At 46.0% G+C, this 27401-nt stretch overlaps 1 protein-coding gene across 7 annotated transcripts in view; it reads right to left on the bottom strand.

The window, feature by feature from the left end:
• Positions 1-27401, bottom strand: part of zswim7 (zinc finger, SWIM-type containing 7) — a 58081-nt gene that overhangs the window by 19123 nt on the left and 11557 nt on the right. For 6 of the 7 annotated variants that reach the window (XM_085964569.1, XM_085964566.1, XM_085964564.1 and 3 more), the window contains exons 3-5: positions 23948-23969; positions 15149-15251; positions 7654-7758 (exon numbers count right to left, since the gene is read on the bottom strand). In XM_085964569.1, the coding sequence (XP_085820695.1) occupies positions 7654-7758; positions 15149-15251; positions 23948-23969 (230 nt within the window). Of the gene's footprint in view, positions 1-2637; positions 3522-7653; positions 7759-15148; positions 15252-23947; positions 23970-27401 lie in introns of those variants that run through there. The other variant, XM_085964570.1, reaches the window with a different exon arrangement.

The following is a 27401-nucleotide window of genomic DNA, read 5'->3' as shown; positions in this document are numbered from 1 at the left end:
TTCAAGTGAAGCCCGTCCAAACGGAACAGCTCCCTCTTATCCCAGTACTGGTGCCAGTGCCCCACAAATCGAAACCCATTTCTCCCACACCAGTCTTTGAGCTACTCATTCATTTTTCTGATCTTATTTACCCTATGCAAATTCACTCGTGGCTCAGGTAGTAATCCAGAGATTATTACCTTTGTGGTTCTGCTTTTTAATTTAGCCCCTAGCTGCTCATACTCTCTCAGCAGAACCTTTCTTTGTCCTACCTATGTCATTGGTACCTACGTGGACCATGACAACTGGATCTTCCCCCTCCTACTTCAAGTTTCTCTCCAGCCCAGGGGAGATGTCCTTAACCCTGGCACCGCGGTGGGCAGGCAACATAGCCTTCGGGACTCACGCCCTCAGCTGCAGAGAACAGTATCTATCCCCCTAACTATACTGTCCCCTATCACTACAACATTTCTTTTTACTCCCCCCACACCTCTGCAGTTTTATTTTGCATCCCTGCTAGACTTAAGCTCATCCCAACTTCGGCCAGAACATTAAAACTGTCAGATTTTCATTTCAGATTTGTAGTATCGGCAGTGTTTTGCTTTTAATTAAAGCGGTCACTGTCTGATAAAGAATGCATTTATCACCAAATAAGCTCTTAATCCAAGCATTTTGAAATCCTCCAACATTCCTGTCCAGCAGGGCTGTTTCTATTGAGAGTCTGGATTCCACTCAGAGTAATCTTACTTACAGGACATTTAATTTCAGTTACCGAGAGCTTTAGACATTCTGTGTCCATGATGGTGCAACAAGTATTCTCCATGAAGTCACAGTGACACACAGAGCAGGGAGGTCCCAGATTCAAATCCTGGTCTGTGTTGTTAGTTGGTAGACTACAATTAGCGTCGGGGAGCTGGACGGGAAAAGCAGCATCTGCCAGAGTCCCTGTACCTCTGTGGGAAGTGCACAGACCCTGGGTAAGGACAGGACGAGACTGAGTTGTGATGCCCCACCAGTCAATAGCCTGTCAACGCTCAGTGTCCATGAGGAATGGCTATGGGTGGTTAGTGGAGAGGACAGATCACTGACCCGTACTGGCTTCAGAGGGAGACCAGAGGATGACCAGCAACTGACCTCCACTTAGAGCCGGAAAGACTCTGCTCCGCTCCGCACTTTACAAGCCTTCCAAGAGACTGCACAATCCATCAAGATAGCTCGCACAAATGAATGCTTCTTAATAAAGACAGTTATTTATTGATCAAATAATTCAAAATAACTCCACACTCCGGGAATCAGGGTTCCACAGTCCGGGAATCAGGGAGCAGTGATATAACCTATTCCACACTCCGGGAATCAGGGTTCCACAGTCCGGGAATCAGGGAGCAGTGATATAACCTATTCCACACTCCGGGAATCAGGGAGCAGTGATATAACCTATTCCACAGTCTGGGATTCAGGGAGCAGTGATATAACCTATTCCACACTCCGGGAATCAGGGAGCAGTGATATAACCTATTCCACACTCCGGGAATCAGGGTTCCACAGTCCGGGAATCAGGGAGCAGTGATATAACCTATTCCACAGTCTGGGATTCAGGGTTCCTGCTCTCCACTGACACCTGGACGCTACTCTACACAACGTGCCCTGGGGAGGCCGCACTGAGGACCGGCCAGGTGCCAGGCTGACTATTTCACTTATTCAATGTCACAATGAGTGACGGGGCCTTTGTATTATGTGCTGCCCATAAGCCAATCTCTCCATGTTATTGTTAAAACTGTTTCATTTAATTAGGAGGCAATATCAATAACAAGTATTTAACTGTCTGACTCATGGTAGCCTGGAAGAGCCAGTATCACAAGCAGGAACCTTTTTAAAATCTAACCACAACAGGATATTCTCTGCTCACATTTGATTGACTCAATCACATTGCAGTTATACAGGGTATTGGTGAGGCCACACCTGGAATACTGCGTGCAGTTTTGGTTTCCATTTTTAAGAAAAGATATACTTGCTCTCGAGGCGGTTCAGAGAAGGTTCACTCGGTTGATTCCAGAGATGAGGGGGTTGACGTATGAGGAAAGGTTGAGTAGGTTGGGACTCTACTCATTGGAGTTCAGAAGAATGAGAGGCTATCTTATCGAAACATGTAAGATTGTGAGGGGGTTTGATCGGGTGGATGCGGTGAGGATGTTTCCACTGATGGGTGAGACTAGAACGAGGGGGCATAATCTAAGAATAAGGGGCTGCCCTTTCAAAACTGAGATGAGGAGGAACTTCTTCACTCAGAGGATAGTAAATCTATGGAATTTGCTACCCCAGAGAGCTGCGGAAGCTGCAACATTAAATAAATTTAAAATGGAGATAGACAGTTTCCTAGCAGATAAGGGAATTAGGGGTTACGGGGAGAGGGCAGGGAAGTGGACGTGAGTCGAGATTCGGATCAGCCATGATCCTATTGAATGGCGGAGCAGGCCCGAGGGGCCGTATGGCCTACTCCTGCTCTTACTTCTTATGTTCTTATGTTCCATGCTGCAGGGTTGGGAGGGTTAGGGGAGGGTCACACCCAATAAGCAGGCAGCTGCCTGGGTATCTGCTGCATGACCTGACATGTACTGTGGTTTGATGGCTGAGTGTGCAATAGAAACATCAAAAACTAAATGTTATTACAGGTGTGTAATAATTATAAAAGAAACTTGCCAAAATACACACAAAATAATCCAGTGAAATAAAGCAGCTGTATCTTGTAGCAGCTTATCACATCCTCAGGACGTCCCAAATCGCTCTGCAGCCTATTAATTACCTTTGAACCGGAGGTAAATGTGGCAGCCAATGTTTGCAAGCAAGGTCCCACAAATGGCAAATGAATGAATGAATGAGCAAAGAATCTGTTTTTGGTGGTGTTTGCTGAATGAACAATGATGGTCAGGAGGACTCCCCGGCTCCTCTTCGAATAGTGCAACGGGATCGTTTACTGGCCTCGGTTTAATGTTTCGATATCTCCATCAATGCAGCACTCCCTCAGTGCTGCACTGAAGGGTCAGCCGAGATTATGTACTGTATAATAACGCACTAAAAACTGTGGACAGCATGTTTGCTTCAGTAACACTTGAGCCTGGGAGCTCTGGGTTACACAGAAGGCAAATTGTTTGGATATGATATGGCCATTTCCATTGCAGTTCTGCCTCCTTCTATCTGACACTGAGCAACAGTAAGGATCTAAGTTTTATCTTTTGAACAGAACAGCTGCCTGGGTCTCATTGCTTGGTTAGTTGCCTCCGGGCTGCGGACCCAAGCTTCATTAACTGGACAAGACGGGGCACCAAGGGTCAGTCCGTGAGCTCGTATATCATGTAAAAAAAACGTTTTTTAATGTCTTCAGCAGTTTTCCTTTCCCCGAAACTAAAGGCTGTTATTTAATGTGCTGCGGCTCCAGGTTCCTTGTCCTTTGCCAGCAGCAGGTTGGTGAGTTGCTTGTCCGAGACTGCCAGCTGGTGGTACACTCCCATGGCTTGACACAGGTACACAGCAAGAATATGCTTACACTGCAAAACACAGAACAGCAAAACCAGAAGCAGAGGGAAAGACTTCAAGGGAAACTGTAATTGGCACCCCCCTCGCACTGGCCGATCGTTCAGAACTTTTGTTTGCTTTATTTTCTCAAAAGCATAGCGTTCAGTGTTAAACTGAGCAATGACTGTGTCACCAGCAGTAAAATCAATTAACCTGGAATACTGATGTTTAAACAAAGAAGCAAGTCACAGATCAGGGAATTACAGAGCAGTTAGCCTAACACTGGGAATAGAGGAATACTCCAGTGCGTTTTACTGAATGTCCATGTAAAGAGGATAGAGGCAATATGGTGTAGTTGGCAAAGTTTCAGTTACACTTAATGAATCAGCAGGAATTCTCTGAGGAAGCAGTTCAATACGAGGGTATCGGTTGGCTGCCCATCTGATGCAGCAGAGGGTCACAATACAGGGTCTCACACCCTGACTGGGATTTGAAAATTGTTATCTGGGGTGCCGTACTGGAGACACTACTGCACCTGGAACTACACTGCAGGCATGAAGCTGCCTGGAGGGCAGGAGGGGTCAAGGGTACAAGGTGTTCAGAAAAGATAGGGAAGGAAAAAAGAGAGGTGGGGTGGCAGTGCTGATTAAGGAAGACATTGTAGTGTTGGAAAGGGAGGATGTTCTTGAGGGGACAAGGACAGAATCCATTTGGTTAGAGTTGAGGAGCAAAAAGGGTATGATCACGCTATTGGGGGTATTCTACAGGCCTCCAAATAGTGAGAGGGAGGCAGAGGAGCAAATCTGCAGGGAAATCGCAGAGATATGCAAGAGCTATAGAGTGGTGATATTGGGGGACTTTAATTACCCAAATATCAATTGGGATAATGCTAGGGTAAAGGGAAAGGAGGGGGAGGAATTTTTGAAATGTGTTCAGGAGAATTTCCTGAACCAGTATGTTCTTGGCCCAACTAGGAAGGAGGCATTGCTGGATCTGGTGCTGGGGAATGAGGTGGGCCAGGCCGACCAAGTGTCTGTGGGAGAACACTTGGGTACGAGTGATCATTGTATCATAAGATTTAGATTAGCAATGGAGAGGAGCAAGGAACAATCTAGAGTGGAACTTCTAAACTGGAATAGGGCTAACTTCAATGGGATGCGAAAGGATCTAACCAGGTTAAAATGGAACCAAAGACTGACAGGAAAAACTGGAATGGAACAATGGGTGATCTTTAAGGAGGAGATGTTCCAAGTACAGGCTAGGTACATTCCAACAAGAGGGAAGGGTAAGGGAACCAAAGCAAGGGCTCCTTGGATGGCGAGGGAAATAGAGAAGATGATGAAACAAAAAAAAGAGGGTGTATGATGCATGTCAGGTGAATTCTTCAAGGGAGAACCAGACCAAATACAATAAGTTGAGAGGGGATGTGAAGATGAAAATAATCTTCTACCTGCATGTAAACAGTAAGCGGGTAGTAGGAGGCAGGGTGGAGCCTATTAGGGACAAAGAAGGTGTTATATGCTTAGAGGCGCAGGGCAAGGCTAGAATACTCAATGAGTACTTTGTATCGGTGTTTACTAAGGAGGTGGATGCTGATAAAATATCAGTAGAAGTGGAAAAGGTAGAAGCAATGGAAGGGGTGAAAATTGATAAGACAGGTTCTACTAGAAAGGCTGGGTATGCTTAGAGTGGACAAGTCGCCTGGTCCAGATGGCTTGCATCCCAGGTTGCTAAGGGAATTGGGGGAGGAGATAGCGGAAGGGCTTGCCATAATTTTCTAATCTTCCCTAGATGCGGGGGAGGTGCCTGAGGATTGCAAAGTGGCAAATGTGACACAATGGGCTGGATTTTCCTCCAGAAGTCGGGAAGGAGGTGGGACTACAACTTTCGGGTTGTAGTCCTGCCTCCATCGAGATGCGGCCAATCCACGCGATTTTCACTTGATTGACCTTGTTAAGCCCGCCCAGCGGGCTCAGCAGGCCAATTAAGGGCCACCTGGCAACAGGTGACGTCACAGACTAAAATTTCATCTGTCAAGACGTGTTGACAGATGAAATATCAGTGTTTCACAGCTGTTTGAAGCTGTCAAACACTGACAGTCTTACTTCTAAACTGAGTCCTTCTATGCAGACTCAGTTAGAAATCTCGCCGGCACTGAAAGCTGCAGGCTGTCACTTTTGACAGCTCGTGGCCATTCTGCTTTCTGTGCCGGCTGAATGATGGACTCCCGAAACCTAGAGGAAGAAAGGCTGTAAAGGTAAGTACAGGTAAGTTAAACTTCTTTACACACTTTAGACGCACCAAACACACTTACCTTTGCACTCATGCACCCATCACTCACCTGAACACCGACATCTCGACCCCTCCAAGTCCTTCAACCCAACGGCCCGACTCCTCTAACTTGGCGTGGTTTGGAGCCGTCGGGAATCCCACACGACAACCTTCAAAATATGGATTAGGCTAAAAACTGCCTGTTAACTACCTGTTAACAGGCAGTTAATTGGCACTAATCCCTTCCCGCCTCGGGTCGGCAGGTCCCAGTGCGGGGCGGGTACCCGCCTCCTTTGAAACTTACATGGAGGCGGGTTTTGGGCGGGATGGTGTCGGGATCCCAAATTCGGCATTTTAGCCCCCCGCACGCCTAAAAGCCCGCCTCACGGCACACTGAAAATCAACCCCAATATTTCAAGAGTGTAAGGACAATCCTAGTAACTACAGACTAGTCAGTTTAACATCAGTGGTGGGTAAAGTTTTAGAAATAATAATCAAAGAAAAAATTAACAGGCACTTGGAGAGCTTTACGCTAATTAAGGAGAGCCAACGCGGATTTGTAAAAGGCAGATCGTGTTTGACTAATCTAACTGAATTTTTTGATAAAGTAACAGGGAGGGTCGATGAAGGGAATGCAATGGATGTTGTCTACATGGATTTTCAGAAGGTGTTTGACAAAGTACCACATAGAAGGCTGGTTAACAAAATTGAGGCTCATGGAATAGGTGGGTCAGTGATAGCTTGGATAAGGAATTGGCTTAAGGATAGAAAACAGCTAGTTGTGGTAAATGGTTTTTCAGATTGGAGGATGGTAGACAGTGGTGTTCCCCAAGGGTCAGTGCTGGGGCTACTGCTTTTTTGATATATATAAATGACCTGGATATTGGAATAGAGAGTAGAATTTCTAAATTTGCCGATGACACCAAACTTAGGGGGTGTGGCAAACAGTGAGGATGATCCCAATCGACTGCAGCAGGACATAGAAAGGCTAGCAGAATGGGCAGACAAGTGGCAGATGGAATTTAATACAGAGAAGTGTGAGGTGATGCATTTTGGCAGCAGGAACAGGGAGAGGCAATATACACTTAATGGCACAGTTTTAAAGAGTGTGCAGGGAGAGAGGGGACCTGGGAGTTAATGTGCATAGGTCCCTGAAGGTGGCGGGACATATTGAGAGAGTGGTTAGCAAAGCATATGGGATCTTGGGTTTCATAAATAGAGGTATTGAGTACAAAAGTAGAGAAGTTATGCTGAACCTTTATAAAGCGCTGGTTAGGCCACAACTGGAGTATTGCGTTCCGTTCTGGTCACCACACTTTAGGAAGGATGTGAAGGCCCTTGAAAGGGTGCAGAGGAGATTTACCAGAATGGTTCCGGAGATGGGAGATCTTAGCTACAAGGACAGGTTGGAGAAGCTGGATTTGTTTTCATTAGAGCAAAGGAGGCTGAGGGGTGATTTGATAGAGGTGTACAAGATTATGACGAGTTTGGATACTCTAGACAGGGAAAGGCTGTTCCCACTAGTTGATGGTACAAGGACTTGGGGACACAGATTTAAGGTTCTGGGCAAGAGATACAGGGGGGGGATGGAGGAAAAACTTTTTTACGCAGCGAGTGGTGAGGACCTGGAACTCACTGCCAACCCAACGGAAGTGGTGGAAACGGAGACACTCAATGTTTTCAAGGGGAGACTGGATAGGCACTTGAGGGAAATAAACTTGCAGGGCTACGGGGATAGAGCGGGGGAAGGCGACTGACTGGATTGCTCTGCAGAGAGCTGGCATGGACTCAATGGGCCGAATGGCCTCCTTCTGGGCCGTTTTGACACTATGACTCTATGAACAAAACTGGAAGGTAAAGTGCCTGTTCTGCTAGTTGATTTTAAGTCCTTACCAATATATTGTCATTCCTTCGTAAGACAGAGTACATGAAGGCTGGGCATGAGCAGTAGAGGCAGGAGCTCAGGCAACGATACACTCGACCAGAGCTTCCTACAACCTACAGAACAAAACAGAAATTATTCATTCAAATTAGAACAAAATAAAGCACGACAGAGCACATCAAATGCAACATCCAAGTCTCAAACTGGAACTGTTTGGGGAGGAGGGAGGAGGGAGGAAGGAGGTTAATCCTGATTTTAGACGGTCAAGGACAGGGTAATCCGAAACAGCGGGATCCGCCATTCCAGCCATGGGCGTGATAGAAACATAGAAGATAGGAGCAGGAGTAGGCCATTCAGCCCCTCGAGCCTGCCCCGCCATTTAATGAGATCATGGCTGATTATCCAGTTTCAGTACCCTGTCCCTGCTTTCTCCCCATATCCCTTGATCCCTTTAGCCTTAAGAAATATATACAACTCCTTCTTGAATATATTTAATGAATTGGCCTCAACTGCCTTTTGTGGTAGAGAATTCCACAGGTTCACCACTCTCTGGGTGAAGAAATTCCTCCTCATCTCAGTCCTAAATGGCTTACCCCTTATCTTTAGACTGTGACCCCTGGTTCTGGACTCCCCCACCATCAGGAACATCCTTCCTGCATCTAGTCTGTCTAGTCCTGTTAGAATTTTATAAGTTTCAATGAGATCCCCTCTCATTCTTCTAAACTCCAGCAAATATAAGCCCAATCGACCCAATCTCTCCTCATACGTCATTCCTGCCATCCCAGGTATCAGTCTGATGAATCTTCGCTGCACTCCCTCCATGGCAAGAACATCCTTCCTCAGATAAGGCGACCAAAACTGCACACAATACTCAAGTTGTGGTCTCACCAAGGCCCTGTACAACTGCAGCAAGACATCCTCGCTCCTGTACTCGAATCCTCTTGCTATGAAGGCCAACATACCATTTGCCTTCTTAACCGCCTGCTGCACCTGCATGCTTACCTTCAGCGACTGGTGCACAAGGCCACCCAGGTCTCGTTGCACTTCCCCTTCTCCCAAACTATTGCCGTTCAGATAATAATCTGCCTTCCTGTTTTTCCCACCAAAGTGGATAACCTCGCATTTATCCACATTATAATGCATCTGCCATGCATCTGCCTAATCACCCAACCTGTCCAAATCATACTGGAGTTTCTCTGCATCCTCCTCACAGCACACACGCCCACCCAGCTTTGTGTCGTCTGCAAACTTGGAGATATTACATCTAGTTCCCTCGTCTAGATCATTAATATATATTGTGAATAGCTGGGGTCCTAGAACCGATCCCTGCGGTACCCCACTAGTCACTGCCTGCCACTCGGAAAAAGACCCGTTTATTCCAACTCTTTGCTTCCTGTCTGCCAACCAGTTCTCTATCCAAGTCAGTACCTTACCCCCAATCCCATGTGCTTTAACTTTACACGCTAATCTCTTATGTGGGACCTTATCGAAAGCCTTCTGAAAGTCCAAATACACCACATCCATTGGTTCTCCCTCATCTATTCTACCAGTTACATCCTCAAAAAATTCCAGCAGATTAGTCAAGCACGATTCAAAACCTTCTGTTGGTCATGCACGCAGCACATCTCCCTCCCCCCCAGCAGTGTAATCGATACACACCCCTCATACCCCACCCCACGTAACTGGTCACACACACCCCCCACCACTCCAACGTAGTACTACATTACTAATCAGTCACAGGCAATTATACATCCTCATTCAGGAGCATATCCAGGCTGAGTAAAGCAGCAATGGTGATAACAGGGCACTGCCTCACATATAAACTTCGAAACGTGAAACTTGGAAACCAGTAATGGGCAAAAAGAAAAAGGATACAAAAAGAAAATACTGCAGATGCTGGAAATCTGAAATAAAAACAGAAAATGCTGGAGAAACTCAGCAGAAAAAGAAAAAGGATAATGGAAGTTAGAATAGCGATAATCCAGAGAGAATTCCAATGGGTGTTGGTGGCCAGTATCGACATACAGACTGTGCAATAATTCACACATCCAGTATGGGGGCACACAGGCTGTACAGTAAACTGATGCTAAAAAAATAAGGAAATTGCCCAATATACACTATAGTAACTCATTGTATATGATATTATACTTTGCAAAGTCTGAGTAATTCCAACAGCCGGAGACCTTTAGGCATTAATGGGGACACTGATTACACTGAACACTCCTGTAAAACCACTTGTATTTCCAATAAAACTGGTTTTGCAATATTCGTGCTTCCGTCCCTGTGAATTTTTCCTTCCACAAATATAAACCATTTTATAGTATTTCCAGTCAGCCACATTACACAATTCCCAGTGAGCCTGTTTGCAATACTGCTGCCGCCAGGCTTGTATTCCAGTCAGCATTCACATTTAAATGTTTCAACACATACAGGTTGTTAGAGGCCACTCTTCTCACACTGAGCTTAAGCAGTATCGCAGGGACAGTGTAGAGGGAGCTTTACTCTCTATCTAACCCGTGCTGTCCCTTCCCTGGGAGTGTTTGATGGGACACTGTAGAGGGAGCTTTACTCTCTATCTAACCCGTGCTGTCCCTTCCCTGGGAGTGTTTGATGGGACAGTGTAGAGGGAGCTTTACTCTGTATCTAACCCGTGCTGTACCTGCCCTGGGAGTGTTTGATGGGACAGTGTAGAGGGAGCTTTACTCTGTATCTAACCCGTGCTGTACCTGCCCTGGGAGTGTTTGATGGGACAGTGTAGAGGGAGCTTTACTCTGTATCTAACCCGTGCTGTACCTGCTCTGGGAGTGTTTCATGGGACAGTATAAAGCAGAGGTGTCCAACCGTTTGGAACAGATAGCTGGATTACTACAGGATAACTTTTCCAATTGAGCGCTGTTGGCGGGAGGTTTGTGTATCGGTATATATATATTGGGAAATTGCAAATACACAATCCCCATTTGAATGGGTGGAGAATGATAGGCTGTGTGCGCAGTGCACTCTCCCAGCATGCCAGGCTCTGCGCCAGGAACGCTGAAACAACACTTATCCAGAAAATGTTGGAAATACTCAGCAGGTCAGGCAGAGAGAAACAGAGTTAACGGTTCAGGTCAATGATCTTTCATCAGACTGGATGTCGGACAAGCAGTCTGATAACAGAGGTAGTGGAGAAGTCGCACTGGGCGGAGGGGTCGCGCTGGGCGGAGGGGTCGCGTTGGGTGTTGTCAGCATGTGTGTGGAAGCCCGTGTCTGCAGACGATGCCAGTCTGTTGCTCTACTTTATCCAGCACTATTTTTGGCTGGAAAGTAGATGGGGCATCTTACAGGTAATTATTTCCAGCAGTATAGAGAGAAAACCTCAGCATTGTATGTGCCAAGTGGCACTCGCTAAATCCATGTAAATATCAAATGCACTAATACAGACGGGAAGGAGAAGAAACAAAACTGTTCCTCTTATATTCCGGAAAATTCTCTTTTATTACCAGTTCACTTTGATGCTAAAAATAACCCAACTTGTATTTTTTAGTCCATTTAACTGAAAGGTTTTTCCACAGGAAACACCACACTTGTGCACAAGTCCCCAACTCCAAAAGCCCAGTCACACCCTGTGTAGCTGTAAGGAACGAGGACTACAGAGCGGAAGCAGCACCAGTGCAGTGTAGCTTGGAATATTCTCCACAACCCAACACAAACTTCCTACGGCTATGACTGGTGGGAATGTATTTACTGAATGGCTTTTCTACGTAAAATAAAACATGCTTATTGCAATTCTCAGAATTATAGATAGTTTAGTAATATTAGGCTATTCGGCCCATTGTTCCTATGAGCCAATGTAGGTCAGTGAGCACAGGGGTGATGGGTGAACGGGACTTGGTGTGAGTTAGGAGACGGGCAGCAGAGTTTTGGATGAGCTGAAGTTTATGGAGGGTGGAAGATGGGAGGCCGGCCAGGACAGTGTTGGAATGGTCGAGTCTGGAGGTAACAAAGGCATGGGTGAGGGTTTCAGCAGCAGATGAGCTGAGGCAAGGGCGGAGTCAACGATGTTATGGAGGTGGAAGTAGGCGGTCTTGGTGACGGAGAGGATATGTGGTCGGAAGGCTCTGCTCAGGGTCAAATACGACACCAAGGTTGCGAACAGTCTGGTTCAGCCTCAGACAGTTGCCAGGGAGAGGGATGGAATCGGTGTCTAGGGAACGGAGTTTGTGGTGGAGACTGAAGATAATGACTTCGGTCTTCCCAATATTTAGTTGGAGAAAATTTCTATTCATCCAGTACTGGACGTCGGACAAGCAGCGTGACAAATCAGAGGCAGTGGAGGGGTCAAGAGAGGTGGTGGTGAAGTAGAGCTGGGTGTCATCAGCGACACGTGGAAACTGACGCTGTGTTTTCGGATGATATCGCCGAGGGGCAGCATGTAGATGAGAAATAGGAGGGGGCCAAGCATAGATCCTTGGGGGACACCAGAGGTAATGGTGCGGGAGCGGGAAGAGAAGCCGTTGCAGGTGATTCTCTGGTTACGACTGGATCGATAAGATTAGAACCAGGCGAGTGCAGTCCCACCCAGCTGGACGACGGAGGAGAGGCGTTGGAGGACAGTGTGGTCAACCGTGTCAAAGGCTGCCGACAGGTCAACAAGCATGAGATGGGGAGTTTACCATGGTCAGTCACATAATCCTGAGTCACAACAGACTGATGTACACTGTGCACATGGTGTACAGAGTGATGGAGGAGGGTGAGGCTCACAGAGGGGTTTGCAATAACCTCAATGACTAGTGGGCAGTATTTGGAATTGCTCAGCTTGGAGGGTGAATACTATGAATGGCAACAGAAATAAATAAACCATTAATTTTGCCTCATTTCAGTGAAAGGTTGCAGTGATGCTTGACTTGTGCCGTTTCCGTAAACATACTGAGTAACTAGTCAGGGACCCATGGGCTGGGAACATCTGACAGAGCTTTGCACCAGACACTCACAGGATTTCACAGACACCACATATAAAAATACCAATAACTGACTTTAGTTCACTAACACAGTGTTCATATACATAAATTAACATTAATTGCAATTAATGTATTTTATCAAAATGTAACATGACCTGTGTCAAGTTTAAATAGAACAGAAAGAACATTCACTCCACAGATTCAGTGTGTAATAGCCGGAAAAGACTGTGAGTGCTCTTTCGGTTTGTAAAAGTGCAAAGTGTTATAACTTCAAAACCAGACCTGAAGCCAATTCATTAGATGAGTCAAGTGTCAAATGTTTGAAGTTTTCAAGTTCAAGGGCATTTTAGAACTAACTGGGAAATTACAGATTGAATCAATTCAATTAACTCTGGCAGTGGATTACTCACAATGCTACTCATAGGGAAAATTAGAATCATAGAATGATACTGCTGATGAGGCCATTCGGTCCATCGTGCCTGTGCCGGCTCTTTGAAAGAGCTCTCCAATTAATCCCACTCTCCTGCTCTTTCCCCATAGTCCTGCAAATTTCCCCCCTTCAAGTATTTATCCAATTCCCCTTTGAATGTTACTATTGAATCTGCTTCCATCGCCCTTTCAGGCAGCGCATTCCAGATCACAACAACTCGCAGTGTAAAAAAAATTCTCCTCATCTCCCCTCTAGTTCCTTTGCCAATTATCTTAAATCTGTGTCCGCTGGTTACCGACCCTCCTGCCACTGGAAACAGTTTCTCCTTATTTACTCAATCAAAACCCTTCATGATTTTGAGCACCTTTATTAAATCTTCCCTTATCCTTCTCTGCTCTAACGGTATGTTGGGGGGAAAGGAACAACAGAGTGTTGCTAAAAGGCGAAGGACATTAACAGAGTGTTGTAGAATCAGAGATCGTGCAAGTCACCAAATGCACAAAAGCAAACAGCACAGTTCCTAATGGGAGCACAGCGCAATAAGAAGGGCACATTAAAGATAATTCTGCCCATCAATCCCAGCCCAATGGTTGTTGCAGTTTGCATGAGTGTCCTAGGTTGATACGGACATGGGCAAAAGATTAACAAGGGACTGACTGTCACCTCGCTGTCATGCTGAAGAGGCGAGATTGAATAGTAAACAGACCCTGCTGTCCCGTCCTGGGGAAATAAGACTGGCAGGCAGGCTTAGACCTTGGCCTCTGGGGTCATCCTTCAATCAACCTGCCTATTTTCAGTTCCCTGGCACTGTGCAGTGAGTCATGTTACTTAAATACTGTCTAATTAGACAGTGCAGTGCTACAGGGCGGGGAGACAGGGGCCTGTCCCTAACCCACCAGACACCTCATCACAAATACAAAGTGGGGAAACGAAGACGAGAGTCACTTCCATTCAGAGCGATGTTGGTGTGAGGGTGTGGGCACAGAGTCCAGTCAGTCTCCACAGGGGTTGGTTTCTCTATACACTAATTACAATAACATTTTAAATTTGCCCTTTATAAACTGGTTTCTGATTCTCTCATACGGGGAAATCTCCCCACCTCAGGGAAGGGTGATGCAACAACAACTTGTATTTTTTTAGCACCTTTAACGTAGTAAAATGCCCCAAGGCGCTTCAGCAAGATATAACCAACATTAATTATAATTTAAACTCAGTCACTTAACATCATTTGACATGTTGTGCCAATTGAGAAATTTTAATTAAAATTATAAAAGCCTGAAGCCAGGGTTCAGATCCAGCCAGGGGGCCAGGGAGATCTTTAGTTTTATGCCAACTCCCAGCTGTCCGAGTCCACAGGATGAAGAACCCATTTCAAACACCAACATAAACTGGATGATCTCCTGGTCACACAGCGCCTGGTACGAGAACCGAACTGTCACACGGATGGAATAGGGCTGGTCTTGTGAGTCAGGAGTCTCGGAGTAGCGTAGGTGAAGCTTCTATTTGCATATAACCCATGCTGTTCCTCACCTGGAAATGCTTAAAGGACCATGCTTTTTATTTAACGCACTCCCGCATTGTACAGAGAAGAAAATCGTACTCATTCAAACTTCATTCAGCATTTTTAGAAGAAACTAGTAATTTTCTTGTGGCATCTCACAATGCATCAAGAGCTTGCAGCGCGCCACTGGCAGGAAGGTGTAATTACAGTGTGACAAGTTCACACGCAGTTTCTATTACAAATGTTGACACAGGATCTTATAATGGGAAATGTTGACAGTAAGTGCAGATGTAAGATTTTTTATATATATTAGCAGACACAGTCACAGAAAATGTCCCATTGGCTGGCACAGATTTTTTTCTTTCCTCCTAGAGGGTGTTAATAGGCTATTCAACTGTGTGGAGCATCACAGATGAGCCCAATCCTGACGTCACTCGTCGTCCACAGGCACTTTCCAGCCGGGAGTCACTGCTGCCCCCGCTGGACTAGTGTGGCACAAACCGGGGATCTTCCTGCACTTTACGGAATGGGGAATCACATTGTCTGTTGCGTTACTGGGCCATAAGGAAGCCAGAATGGTCATTCTTACAAAAGTTAAACAATTGTAAATGATAAGAATTTAAAAACAGCAAGTATACCTGGTACAGCGATCTTCCACTGGGGGAGTGGACGAGTGTTACTGAGTGTTCATCCACCAGCTCCAAGGCATGTAGGGCAGCCGGCCCAAAGACAAACTTTAGACTGGAGAGGAAACAACATTTCAGTAAAGACGGAGCTGTTTATATTAACAGCAGGCCGATGACAATACAGCAGCTGCTCTCGATCCAAAAGTATTCAGACTCTAAGATCTCTCCCTCTCAGTTGAAAAATTCAACACTTCACTTCATTAGGAAAAGTGCCACTCACTTTTAAAGAAGCATGTTCTTAAAACAATTGTGTTAAAAAGGTGCATAATGCACCTCACTAACAGGTACTGCACAACGTCACCTGAACTGCAGGTGTAATCCTGTACATTGTACCTGTGTCAAAGAAAGGCTTGCATCTCCAAAGCGCCTTTCACAACCCCAGGACGTCCCAAAGCATTTACAGCCAATGATGTACTTTTGAAGTGGAGTCACTGTTGTAATGTAAGGAACGCAGCAGCCAATTTGCGCACAGCAAGCTCCCACAAACAGCAATGTGATAACGACCAGATAATCTGTTTTTAGTGATGTTGATTGAGGGATAAATATTGGCCAGGACAGCGGGGAGAACTTTCCTACTCTTCTTTGAAATAGTGCCGTGGAATCTTTTACATTCACCTGAGAGAGCAGACGGGGCCTCGATTTAACATCTCATCCGAAAGGTAGCACCTCCGACAGTGCAGCGCTCCCTCAGTACTGCCCCTCCGACAGTGCAGCGCTCCCTCAATACTGCCCCTCCGACAGGCAGCACACCCTTAGTCCTGCCTCTCCGACAGTGCAGCACTCCCTCAGTACTGCCCCTCCGACAGTGCAGCGCTCCCTCAGTACTGCCCCTCTGACAGTGCAGCGCTCCCTCAGTACTGCCCCTCCAACAGTGCAGCGCTCCCTCAGTACTGCACTGGAGTGCCAGCCTGGATTATGTGCTTAAGTCTCTGGAGTGGAACCCACAACCTTCTGACTCAGAGGCGAGTGTGTTATCAACAGAGCCATGGTGATACTTTAAGGTATGCAGGTATAATGCTGCACAGTGTACCTGTGCTACTGAACTAATCAGAATCATGTGACAGATGGGATTTGTTCATCAGTAAGAACATTAAAAATTATTGTAGATTTAAAAAATTGACAGAACAAGTAATTGGCAGCTTCCTGTGGTTGTGAAACGTAAACGTGTAAAACACATCAAACCGGGTAAAAGTATCAGCTCATGGTGAAACTGAGACATATATCCGACAGGAATACCGTACAGTGCCGGCATATCCAACAGGAATATTGTACCGTGCCGGCATATCCGACAGGAATACCGTACAGTGCCGGCATATCCGACAGGAATACCGTACAGTGCCGGCATATCAGACAGGAATACTGTACAGTGCTGGTCTATCCGACAGGAATACTGTACAGTGCCGGCATATCCGACAGGAATACTGTACAGTGCCGGCATATCCGACAGGAATACCGTACAGAGCCGGCATATCCGACAGGGATACCGTACAGAGCCGGCATATCCGACAGGGATACCGTACAGTACCGGCATATCCGACAGGAATATTGTACAGTACCGGCATATCCGACAGGAATACCGTACAGTGCCGGCATATCCGACAGGGATACCGTACAGTGCCGGCATATCCGACAGGGATACCGTACTGTGGCGGCATATCCGACAGGAATAATGTACAGTTAGATAGCTTGTGTATCTGATATGGGTACTACACAGCAATGTATAAATATTACAGAGATACAGGGGTAATAGGGTGTAAATATATTGGCATATTAAAAGGAGGTAGAGCGGTAGCTTGAGTGATGACTAATACTGTGCTCTACAAGGAGAGTTACATTAGGCAAACGGACGGATAGTGTCAGTCTGGTCAGTTTAGTCATGCTTGGTCTGTTTCAGCAGCAATCTCACCAAGTTCCATTGATAAAGACTCGGCTTCCTCTTACAAATCAGAGATTACATATGGCTGATTTACAGCATGAATCTGCCCTAATTTTAAATGACCTGCTTCATGCCTCTATAACTGTTCCAATATCATCATCATCGGCGACCACTCGAATTCGAGTATGGTATGTCCTTCATCAGTCATCTACTTGTGGGTCTTCAGGTGGCTGTGGAGGCCAATCCGAGATCCACAGACTCTACTACAGTGTGAGCATGTAAGACTATTGGTAGTGACTGGAGTATGGGTCTTCTTAAGTTGTTGTCTCTCCTTACGGCACTGGCGTTTATCCTCAGCGGCACGCTGGAGATTCTTTTCATGTAGTGCGGCACCGTTGTGGATGCATTTTCTCCAATTGTCTCTGTCCCGTGCAATTTCCTCCCAGTTATTAATATCGATATGGAACTTTTTAAAGGATTACTTTGATGTTATCTTTGTAACGCTTCTTTTGACCACCAGGAGACCTCTGCCCTTCCTTCAACTGGGAGTACAGAACCTGTTTTGGGAGACGTGAGTCTGACATGCGAATGACATGTCCAATCCATCGGAGTTGATGCTGCATGATGAGCGTAGTGATGCTGTAGATATTGGCCTCTTCAAGTATACTCCAGTTGGTACGCTTGTCCTCCCAGCTGACCCTCAAGATTTTGTGTAGAGAGCGTTGATGGTATTGCTCTAAGGCTTTGAGATGTCTACTGTACGTAGTCCAGGTTTCAGCTCCATAGAAAAGGGTGGGAAGGATGATGGCTTTGTATACAGGAATTTTAGTTTGGACTTGGAGGTCATGATTTTCAAAGACTCTCCCCCTCAGTTTAGAAAAGGTTGCACTTGCACAACTCAGGCGGTGATGGATTTCAGAGTCAATGTCAGCTTTGGAGGATAAATGGCTACCAAGATATGGAAAGGTGTTGACATTTTCAAGGGTGTTATTATCAATCTTTATAGAGGGAGGAGTTGCAAGCTGATTAGGTGATGGCTGGTGGAGCACCTGGGTTTTCTTTATATTCATGGTGAGGCCCACAAGTTTGTAGGCTCTGGAAAAAGCATTCAAGGTGTTTTGTAGATCATGCTCGGAAAGAGCTCTGATGGCGTTATCATCTGCATACTGTAACTCCATAATGGTAGTGATGGAGACTTTGCTCTTGGCCTTAAGCCTGTTGAGATTGAAAAGTCGGCCATCAGTACGGTAAAGGATTTGAATTCTGGTGGGCAGATCATTGCCGATGAGATGGAGGATAACTGAGATGAACACTGCAAAAAGGGTTGGAGCAATGATGCAGCCCTGTTTTACTCCTGTCTCAACTATAAAGGGCTCTGAAATAGAACCGCTGCTGCTGAGAACTGCTGCGGACATGTTGTCATGTAGCAGCCTCAGAACTAAGATGAATTTATCGGGGCAACCAAGCTTAGACAAGATATGCCATAAAGTCTGGTGGTGGACGGCGTCAAAAGCTTTAGTTAAGTCTATGAAAGCTATGAACAGTGGTTGCTTTTGTTCACGGCATTTCTCCTGTAATTGACGTGCTGTGAAGATCATATCAGCTGTTCCTCTGGATGGTCGGAAACCACACTGCGACTCCGGAGGCACCTCCTCAGATAACGGCAAAAGTCTGTTAGCAAGGACACGGGCAAGTACTTTTCCTGTGGAAGAAGGGAGATACCTCGGTAGTTACCACACACCGACTTTCCCCCCTTTTTAAAGATAGTAACAATCAAAGCGTCTCTGAGATCTTGTGGAATTTCTTCCTGCTGCCATATTTTTAGGAGGAAGGCATGTATGTGTGTCAGGAGCTCAGGGCCACCTTTTTTTTTTTTTAAGGATTTCTGCTGGAATCCCATCTGAGCCGGCAGCTTTGTTGTTTTTCATGGACCTGATTACAGGGATAGGGTGGGATATGTGTTGGTGTAGGGGTTATGGGGATCGGGCAGGCTCGATGGGCCGAAATGGCCTCTATCTGCACTGTGGGGTTTCTGTGATTTCTGTGATTCTGTACTTCTACAATGCTTGGGGGTGCCCCCATTTCCTCCCTTTCTGGTCTCTGCGGTAATTGATTGATGGACTCCAGATCTGCGCTACTGTGTCGGTTGAGCAGTTCTTGAAAATGCTCCCTCCATCTTGTGTCAATTGCCTCCTTGTCCTTGAGCAGAGTTAAACCGTCCTTAGAGCGTAAGGGGTTTAAGCCACGGTAGCTTGGTCCGAAAACTGCCTTGGTGGCACTGAAGAAGCCTCTGGAGTCCCCAGTATCAGCCATACGTTGTATTTCTAGGGACTTTTGAGACCACCAGTTGTTCTTCATCTCCCTTATTCTCTGCTGGACATCTGCCTTAACTCTAGCATGAGCCTCTCTTTTGGCCTTGCTGCTGATGTTGTTTTGCCAGGCGCAGAAAGCTTTCCTTTTCCTTTCTATGAGCTGCTCAATTTCTGAGTCGTTCTCATCAAACCAGTCCTGATGTTTTCTGGACTTGAAACCGAGTATGTTCTGGGAGGTGTTGAGGATAGTGGCTTTCAGCAGTTCCCAATGTTCTCCAGTATCATGTGGGTACTCCTTTGGAAGACTTTGCTTGATGGAATCCTGAAAGCACTGCTGTATGGCAGTGTCCTCAAGACATTCAATGTTTAATTTTGGCCGGAACTGCTTCTTCTGAGCACGTATCTTGGGCTTTAGTTTGAGGGACATAGTTGCTCGGATAAGGCGATGATCTGTCCAGCAGACATCAGTGCTGAACATGGCCCTAGTGACCAGAACATCACGACGATCCCTTGCCCGTACAATGACATAGTCAATGAGATGCCACAATTTTGAGCGGGGGTACCTCCAGGAGGTTTTGTACTTGTTTTTTTGTCGGAAGAAAGTATTTGTGATTATGAGGTCGTGCTCAGCACATTTAGTGAGAAGTAGTAGTCCGTTTGAGTTGGACTTTCCAATGCCCTCTTTTCCTATGATGCCTTTCCATAGTTGGTAATCCCAACCGACCCTGGCATTGAAGTCCCCAAGAAGAATGACTTTATCGTCTTTTGGGATACCAGACAAGGTTTTATCCAGGTCAGCATAGAAGATCTCCTTTACTTCATCTAGCGAATCCAGGGTGGGAGCATAAGCACTCACAACTGTTGCCATCTGATTGTTGGATAGGGTTGGACGCATTTTCATGAGGCGTTCATTGATTCCCACAGGAAATTTGGAGAGTTGGCTAACAAGTTAATTTTTGATGGCAAATCCAACTCCATGGGTCCGGGGGTTTTCCGTTGGCTTCCCTTTCCAGTAGAATGTGTAACCCCCCTTCTCCTCCTTCAATTGACCTTCTTCTGCTAGTCGAATTTCAGATAGGGCCGCTATATCAATGTTGCATCGTTTCAGCTCTCTGCATACGATGGCCATCCTTCTCTCCGGTCGATCACTTGTTGCACTGTCTACTAGTGTCCGCACATTCCATGCCCCGAAGTTCAATTTTCTGTCTTTAGGACCGCATTTTAGTGACCCCACTGGATGCGGTATTCCAGACAGGGTGTTATTGTGGCAGGCTATTTTTGGGGCACCTTTTCTAGCCCCCTCCCTGTTCAGGGTGAGCAGAGCGGATCCTAAATAGGGCTGCTCAGTCGTGGATGTAGCTGCCGGGGGGCTCCCCTGCCTCGATCCAGGAGCCCGACGACTGAATCAGACACCCACCGCCGAGTGTGCCAGCTTGTGATTAGGAGCTTCCAGACCTCACAATCCTGCCCCCATCACCACTTACTGATCGCCACAGGATTTTATGCTGGCGTGTTGTAGAGGTAAATGTAGATCCCTCTGAAGGACGCCTGTGCGTGGTATCTTTTAGCGTGGGGTGGTTGGTCCAATATAACAGGTCCCTCCAGGACAGCTGCTGTGTTTAACAGTCCTAAAAGGGCTTAATAGAATTTAATTTCTGCAGCACAATACCATCCCTTTAAACAACCTCTCTGTTTATTACAGCCTATTAACCTGAAAATTCATGGAATCCTGTTAGGAAATCTAGGTGATAACACGAGAGAAATGGCCTTCATGTAAATAATGCCGCAGGAATTTGCCTCCCTGTGAAAAAGTATGAATTTCTTAGAATCAGTGAATGGTTACGAGCCCGTCGAGCCCGTGCCAGCTCTCTGCAAGAGCACTTCAGCTAACTCCACACCCCCGCCCTTTCCCCGTAGCCCTGCTAATTTTTTTCCTTCAGGTACTTATCCAACGCCCTTTTGAAAGCCACGATTGAATCTGCCTCCACCACCCTCTCAGGCAGTGAATTCCAGATCCTAACCACGCGCTGCGGAAAAATGTTTTTCCTCATGTCGCCTTTGGTTTTTGCCAATCACCTTAAATCTGTGTCCTCTGGTTCTCGACCCTTCCGCCAATGGGAACAGTTTCTCTCTATCTACTCTGTCCAGACTCCTCATGATTCTGAACACCTCTATCAAATCTCAATCTTCTCTGCTCCAAGGAGAACAACCCCAGCTTCTCCAGTCTATCCACATAACTGAAGTCCCTCATCCCTGGAATAATTTTCGTAAATCTTTTCTGCACCCTAAGGCCTTCACATCCTTCCTAAAGTGCGGTGCCCAGAGTTGGACGCAATACTCCAGTTGAGGTCGGACCAGTGTTTTATAAAGGTTCATCAGAACTTCCTTGCTTTTGTACTCTATGCCTCTATTTATGAAGCCCAGGATCCCATAAGCTTTTTTAACCGCTTTATGAACCTGTCCTGCCACCTTCAATGATTTGTGCACATATACCCCCAGGTCTCTGTTCGTGCACCCTCTTTAGGGTTGTACCCTTTAGTTTATATTGCCTCTCCTCGTTCTTCCGACCAAAATGCATCACTTTGCACTTTTACACTGCTCGTCTTTAGCTCGAACTGGAGAGACAGGAGACAGCAAACAGGAGGCAGCAGAATCCCCACCGGCTGCTCAAATCTAAGCCTCCTGCGAAGCAGCACAGCCGTTACTCAGGACGCACTGTATTCAAAGACAGGTCCTCCCACACACAGAAAGTTACTGAGTGTATGGGAGGGGGAGGTTCATGTGGTTTGTATCAGAGAGGAAACAGTGAAACAACGTGTACAATGTCAGGGGTTGTAGTGTAATGGAATGCTCCACAGTGTGCTGTGAATGATATCAGCAGCAGTGACGGAGTTAGAAACAATGGAACAAAGGGCCAGAGGAAGCTAGGCACAGAATGGCGTATATCGTTAATTATACATCTACAGCCTACATTACAGCAGTGACTACAATTCAAAAGTACGTCATTGGCTGTGATGCGCTTTGGGACGTTCCGAGGTTGTGAAAGGCGCTATAGAAATGCAAGTCTTTCTTTATAAAAGTCTCATTGAAGTTCATTTCTGAGAGGTCCTACTCCCGACTGAGTTCATTACATCCAGGAGCGCGTCAGTCCTGAGCAGTGATTCACGACGTGCAGCTACAAACGTCCTCAATTGCGGCAGTGAGCACCCCACAACTCAGCAAGTCCCAGCTTTCTCCAGAATGGTGACGCCACCACCTCTTCCCTCGATGCCTCAAGATTATTAGTATCACTCCTTTAGAGAATACTGAGCTGACACAATCCTCCATCACCCATGCTTGTCTTCACTAATATTAACTCATCATTGCTCATGTTAGCGACTGGATCTGCCTCTTGGGTAAATATATTATATCGAACTACATCGAATTTACAGCACAGAAACAGGCCATTCAGCCCAACTGGTCTATGCTGCTGTTCATGCTTCACTTGAGCCTCTTCCTACCACTCTTCATCTCACCCCATCAGCATATCCGTCTATTCCTTTCTCCTTCATGTGTTTATCAAGCCTCCCCTTAAATGCATCGAATTTAATAGCCAATGGGTCTCCTAGTGTATCCATCATTTTTGGAAAGGAACATGATTGAGTTTAGAAGGTTGGGGGTGATCTAATCGAAGTATTTAAAATGATAAAGGATTCAATAGGATAGAGAGAGAGAGAGAAACTATTTCCTCTGGTAGGAGAGTCCAGAACAAGGGGGCATAACCTAAAAATTAGAGCCAGGCCGTTTAGGGGTGATGTCAGGAAGCACTTCTTCACACAAGGGGTAATGGAAATCTGGAACTCTCTCCCCCAAAAAGTTGTGGATGCTGGGGGTCAATTGAAATGATCAAGACCGAGACTGATAGGTTTTTGTTAGGTAAGGGTACCGAGGGATAGGGATCAAAGGTACAGATCAACCATGATCTGATTTAATGGAACAGGCTTGAGGGACTGAATGGCCTCCTCCTGTTCCCCTGACTGTGGAGCAAGTGCAGAAAATGACATGGGTCTGTGAGCACCATGAGCTGCAGCAAACCTCTCTGAAGAGGTTATTATACCAAATACTCCTGTAATAATGTTCCTAAATACTGGTGCAGAATAAGGATTGCGTTATTCAGCAGAGAGACCATGTGATACAGCACTTAACGGTACAATGCAGCAGCTGACAGCCCTATCACAACTCCTGGTGAGTCACAGAAACATTCCAACAACTTCTACATTATACAGATCAAGAATTGTAGACTATGGATTAAACAACTCATAATCGGCGATTAATGGCCATAGCAAAAATAAATGGGGGCTTGAAGCACAGCTCCCAGGCACACCTTACATAAAACAGCCACTGGGAAACCTAGAAACTTGGATAAATAATCAATAAAACATGAATTTTAAAAGTATTCATCATTGTCAGCAATCACAGTAATGTAACAAAAGCTGATCCCAGAATCAAACAAGATGTTTATTAAATGGCTTCTGAACTAAAGAGGCAGAAGACAGATGGCGAAACTCTCCCAATCGTACTCACGCCAGAAGCAGTTCATCTGTCACTGGAAAACACAAGAAACAAGGAAGCGCGTTAGTGCCCACAATCAGAAAGCACGAATCGTACACAGAATAATAATAATAATAATAATTCAACTGTCATTGTACAATGCACAAGTACATGAACAACGAAATGTGATCTTGCAAGCTCCCATGAGTCCAGTACAAATAACATTAACATTAAACGTAAATAGCACCGTCCTGGGAGAAGCAAAGCCGCTGCGTCTGTGCGCGCCGCCATTCCATTTCCACCATTCCTCCTGTCCGACAATCTTCAGCCCAACGCCCGGGCCTGCTCACCAGCCGCCCCTCCCGGGGCTCCTTCCGTGACCTTCTCACCAACCGCCCCTCCTCGGAGCTCCTTCCGTGACTTTCTGCACCTGGTCTTCCCTGATGGTCACCCCTCCAAGTACTAACCAGGCCTGGCTCTGCTTAGCTTCCAAGCCTAATTAGTTTTAAACAATTAAAATGCCCAATTATCTCCTGTCCTGAAGGTTCCAACTCTTGCTGAGTTCCCAACTCATCCTGTTCAGCAAATTCCATTAAGAAGGTAACACCCCCTGCCTGTGCTCAGTGACTGGTGGGGGTTAGAATGGTAGCTGGGTGATGCTACTGGTCTCAGCAGCCCTGGGCTGAGGGGGAATCAGCCAGAGTTCCCACACCCGCTCGGTGCCCAGTGACTGCTGGTGGGAAGCGGAAAAAGACTTGCATTTATATAGCGCCTTTCACGACCACCGGACATCTCAAAGCTCTTTACAGCCAATGAAGTACTTTTTGAAGTGTAGTCACTGTTGTAATGTAGGAAACGCAGCAGCCAATTTGCGCACAGCAAGATCCCACAAACAGCATTGTGATAATGACCAGATAATCTGTTTTTGTTATGTGGATTGAGGGATAAATATTGGCCAGGACACCGGGGATAACTCCCCTGCTCTTCTTCAAAATAGTGCCATGGGATCTTTTACACCCACCTGAGAGAGCAGACGGGGCCTCGGTTTAACGTCTCATCCGAAAGATGGCAGCTCCGACAGTGCAGCACTCCCTCAGCACTGCACTGGAGTGTCAACCTAGCTTTATGTGAAGTAGTCCCTGATGTGCATGAATATTGGGTGAAGACAGGATCAGGCGGGACTGTGATGCTTCCCATGGTTAGAAATCACGCAAGTGTTCATATATGACAAATGGCCGCCCTGGTTAACTGGGAGGAGGGGGCATGCTAACTCCTGTTGAACTCCACCCCAGCATGATTCAGTGTGTCCAAGAGAGGGGAAGAATGGGGAGAAATATTAAAATACAAAAGCAGCACTGTTCCCACTGCTTAGATAACGTGCAAGGCAGCGATGCAATTCAGGTCACACATGGCTGTAGATAATAGATGGGTATGGTAAGCCAGTGGTTATTTTTTCAGGACTAGTAACCCAGAGTTTGTGAAATTTAATTCAATAAATCTGGCACCAGAGAAAATGAGGCTCATTTGAGAGTTTGTTATTTTGTGGGCCGTGGGAAGCGCCATAAAATTTCAGCTGTCAGCCTTGCTTGATGAAATTAGTTCCAGCATCTCATGACAGTTCTCATAACTATAGTTCCCCATTCCTGGCATCATCCTGGTGATCCCAACAATTCTGTGCTGCTTGTCCTTAAGTAACTCGTGCAATTCTAAATACTTACTGACTTTATCTTCAATTGTAGCCAACTGCTGTCTCCTCTCCAACAACCGAGGGGGTTGCCACCAGGGTCCAGCGACTTGTCCACTGAGTCCCGCACCCTCTCTAGTACAACCACATTCTCCAAGCTTTTCTCCAATCTATTAACCTGGCTTTTGTCATACTTATGTCCTTCGCAATTATCATCTTAAAGCGTATTATATTATGGTCACTATTGCCTATATGTTCCCCTACTTAAACTTCTCTTATCTGCTCTGGTTCATTCCCCATTACTAGATCCAATATTGAATCCTCCCTTGTTGGGCTTTTTACATATTGGGTTAGAAAAGAGTCCTGTACACATTGTAAGAACTCCATTCCCTTATCCCCTTTACCCACCTCTTCTGTCCAATTAATATTGGGGTAGTTGAAATCCCCCATGATTACTATTCTATGTTTTTAACTCATTTCCCTAATTTGTCTACATATTTCTTCCTCCACCTCCCTTCCACTATTAGGTGGTCTGTAGACTACGTCTATTAGTGTGATTGATCCTTTATTATCTTTTATCTCTATCCATATGGATTCTATTTTTGTCTTGCTGATATCTGCGTCACTTTTTTCTACTGCCATTATGTTATCCCTAATAAGTACAACTACTCCACCCCCCCTTTTTCCCTCCCTATCTTTTCTAAATATGTTTTACCCTGCAATGTTTAATTCCCAGTCCTGATTTTTCTGTAGCCATGTCTCAGTAATCCCTACTATGTCTGGTTCCTCCCAACGTATGATTGCCTCCCGCTCCCCTGTTTTATTACGGACACGGTGTGCATTGCTGTACAGACAGTTTAACTCATTTTTAATAGGATTTCCCCTCACTTTATGTTTAACCATCTTTTTAGATTTCTGTTCTATAACTCTATTTATTCCCTAGCCATGAATGTCCTCCCTTACTTTATTCTTTCCTGTGCTCTCTTTTCCTGTTTTGTTTATATTTAGGCTGGTTACGTTTCTTGTAGATCCCTCCCCCGCCCTCCCATCTTACTAGTTTAAAGCCTTTGCCACTTCCCTATTTACCCTTTCCACTAGGACACGGATCCTATCCCGGTTCAGGTGGAGCCCGTCCCATCGGTACAGCTCCTTCCTGTCCCAGAACTGGTGCCAGTGTCCCATGAAAAGGAACCCCTCTTTCCTACACCAGCCCTTTAGCCACGTGTCAATTCTCCTGATCTGTCTGCTTCTATGCCAATTTGCACGTAGCTCAGGCAATAATTCAGAGATTATTATCCTCGAGGTCCTGCTTTTTAATTTAGATCCTAACTCCTGATATTCTTTCAGCAGGACCTCCACCCTGTTCCTACCTATGTCGTTTGTTCCAACATGGACCACGACAACTGGATTTACCCCCTCCCTTTCTAAGTTCCTCTCCAGCCGCCATGAGATATCCCTTACCCTGGTACCGGGTAGGCAACACACCCTTCTGGATTCTCGTTCTTGGCAGCAGAGGACGCTATCGATCCACCTAATTATCTCCCCCTATCTATTTCTCACTGCTGATCTGTTTGATGTACTTTCTGCCCAGTTAATTTGTCCCAGATCCCTTCGTATCTCAATGAACTTCACCCTTTTCCAATCCAAAACACTTCTCTTTGTTTCCTCATTGTCCTTTTCTTATATTGTTGTGGTTGCTATTTCCCAATAGTTCTATTCACACATCACTTATAGCGGGGAAGCATTCCGACTGGGAGGAGGGGAGTCGAGCATGGCAGCCAGAGGCTGGACCGGAAGCGGGAG

This window comes from Somniosus microcephalus, chromosome 22, assembly GCF_052327205.1.
Source record: "Somniosus microcephalus isolate GS21.2 chromosome 22, FLI_Smic_1.0, whole genome shotgun sequence".
Lineage (NCBI taxonomy): Eukaryota > Metazoa > Chordata > Chondrichthyes > Squaliformes > Somniosidae > Somniosus > Somniosus microcephalus.
The sequence above is the reverse complement of the archived record's forward strand: the minus strand, read 5'-3'. Positions and strand labels throughout refer to the sequence as shown.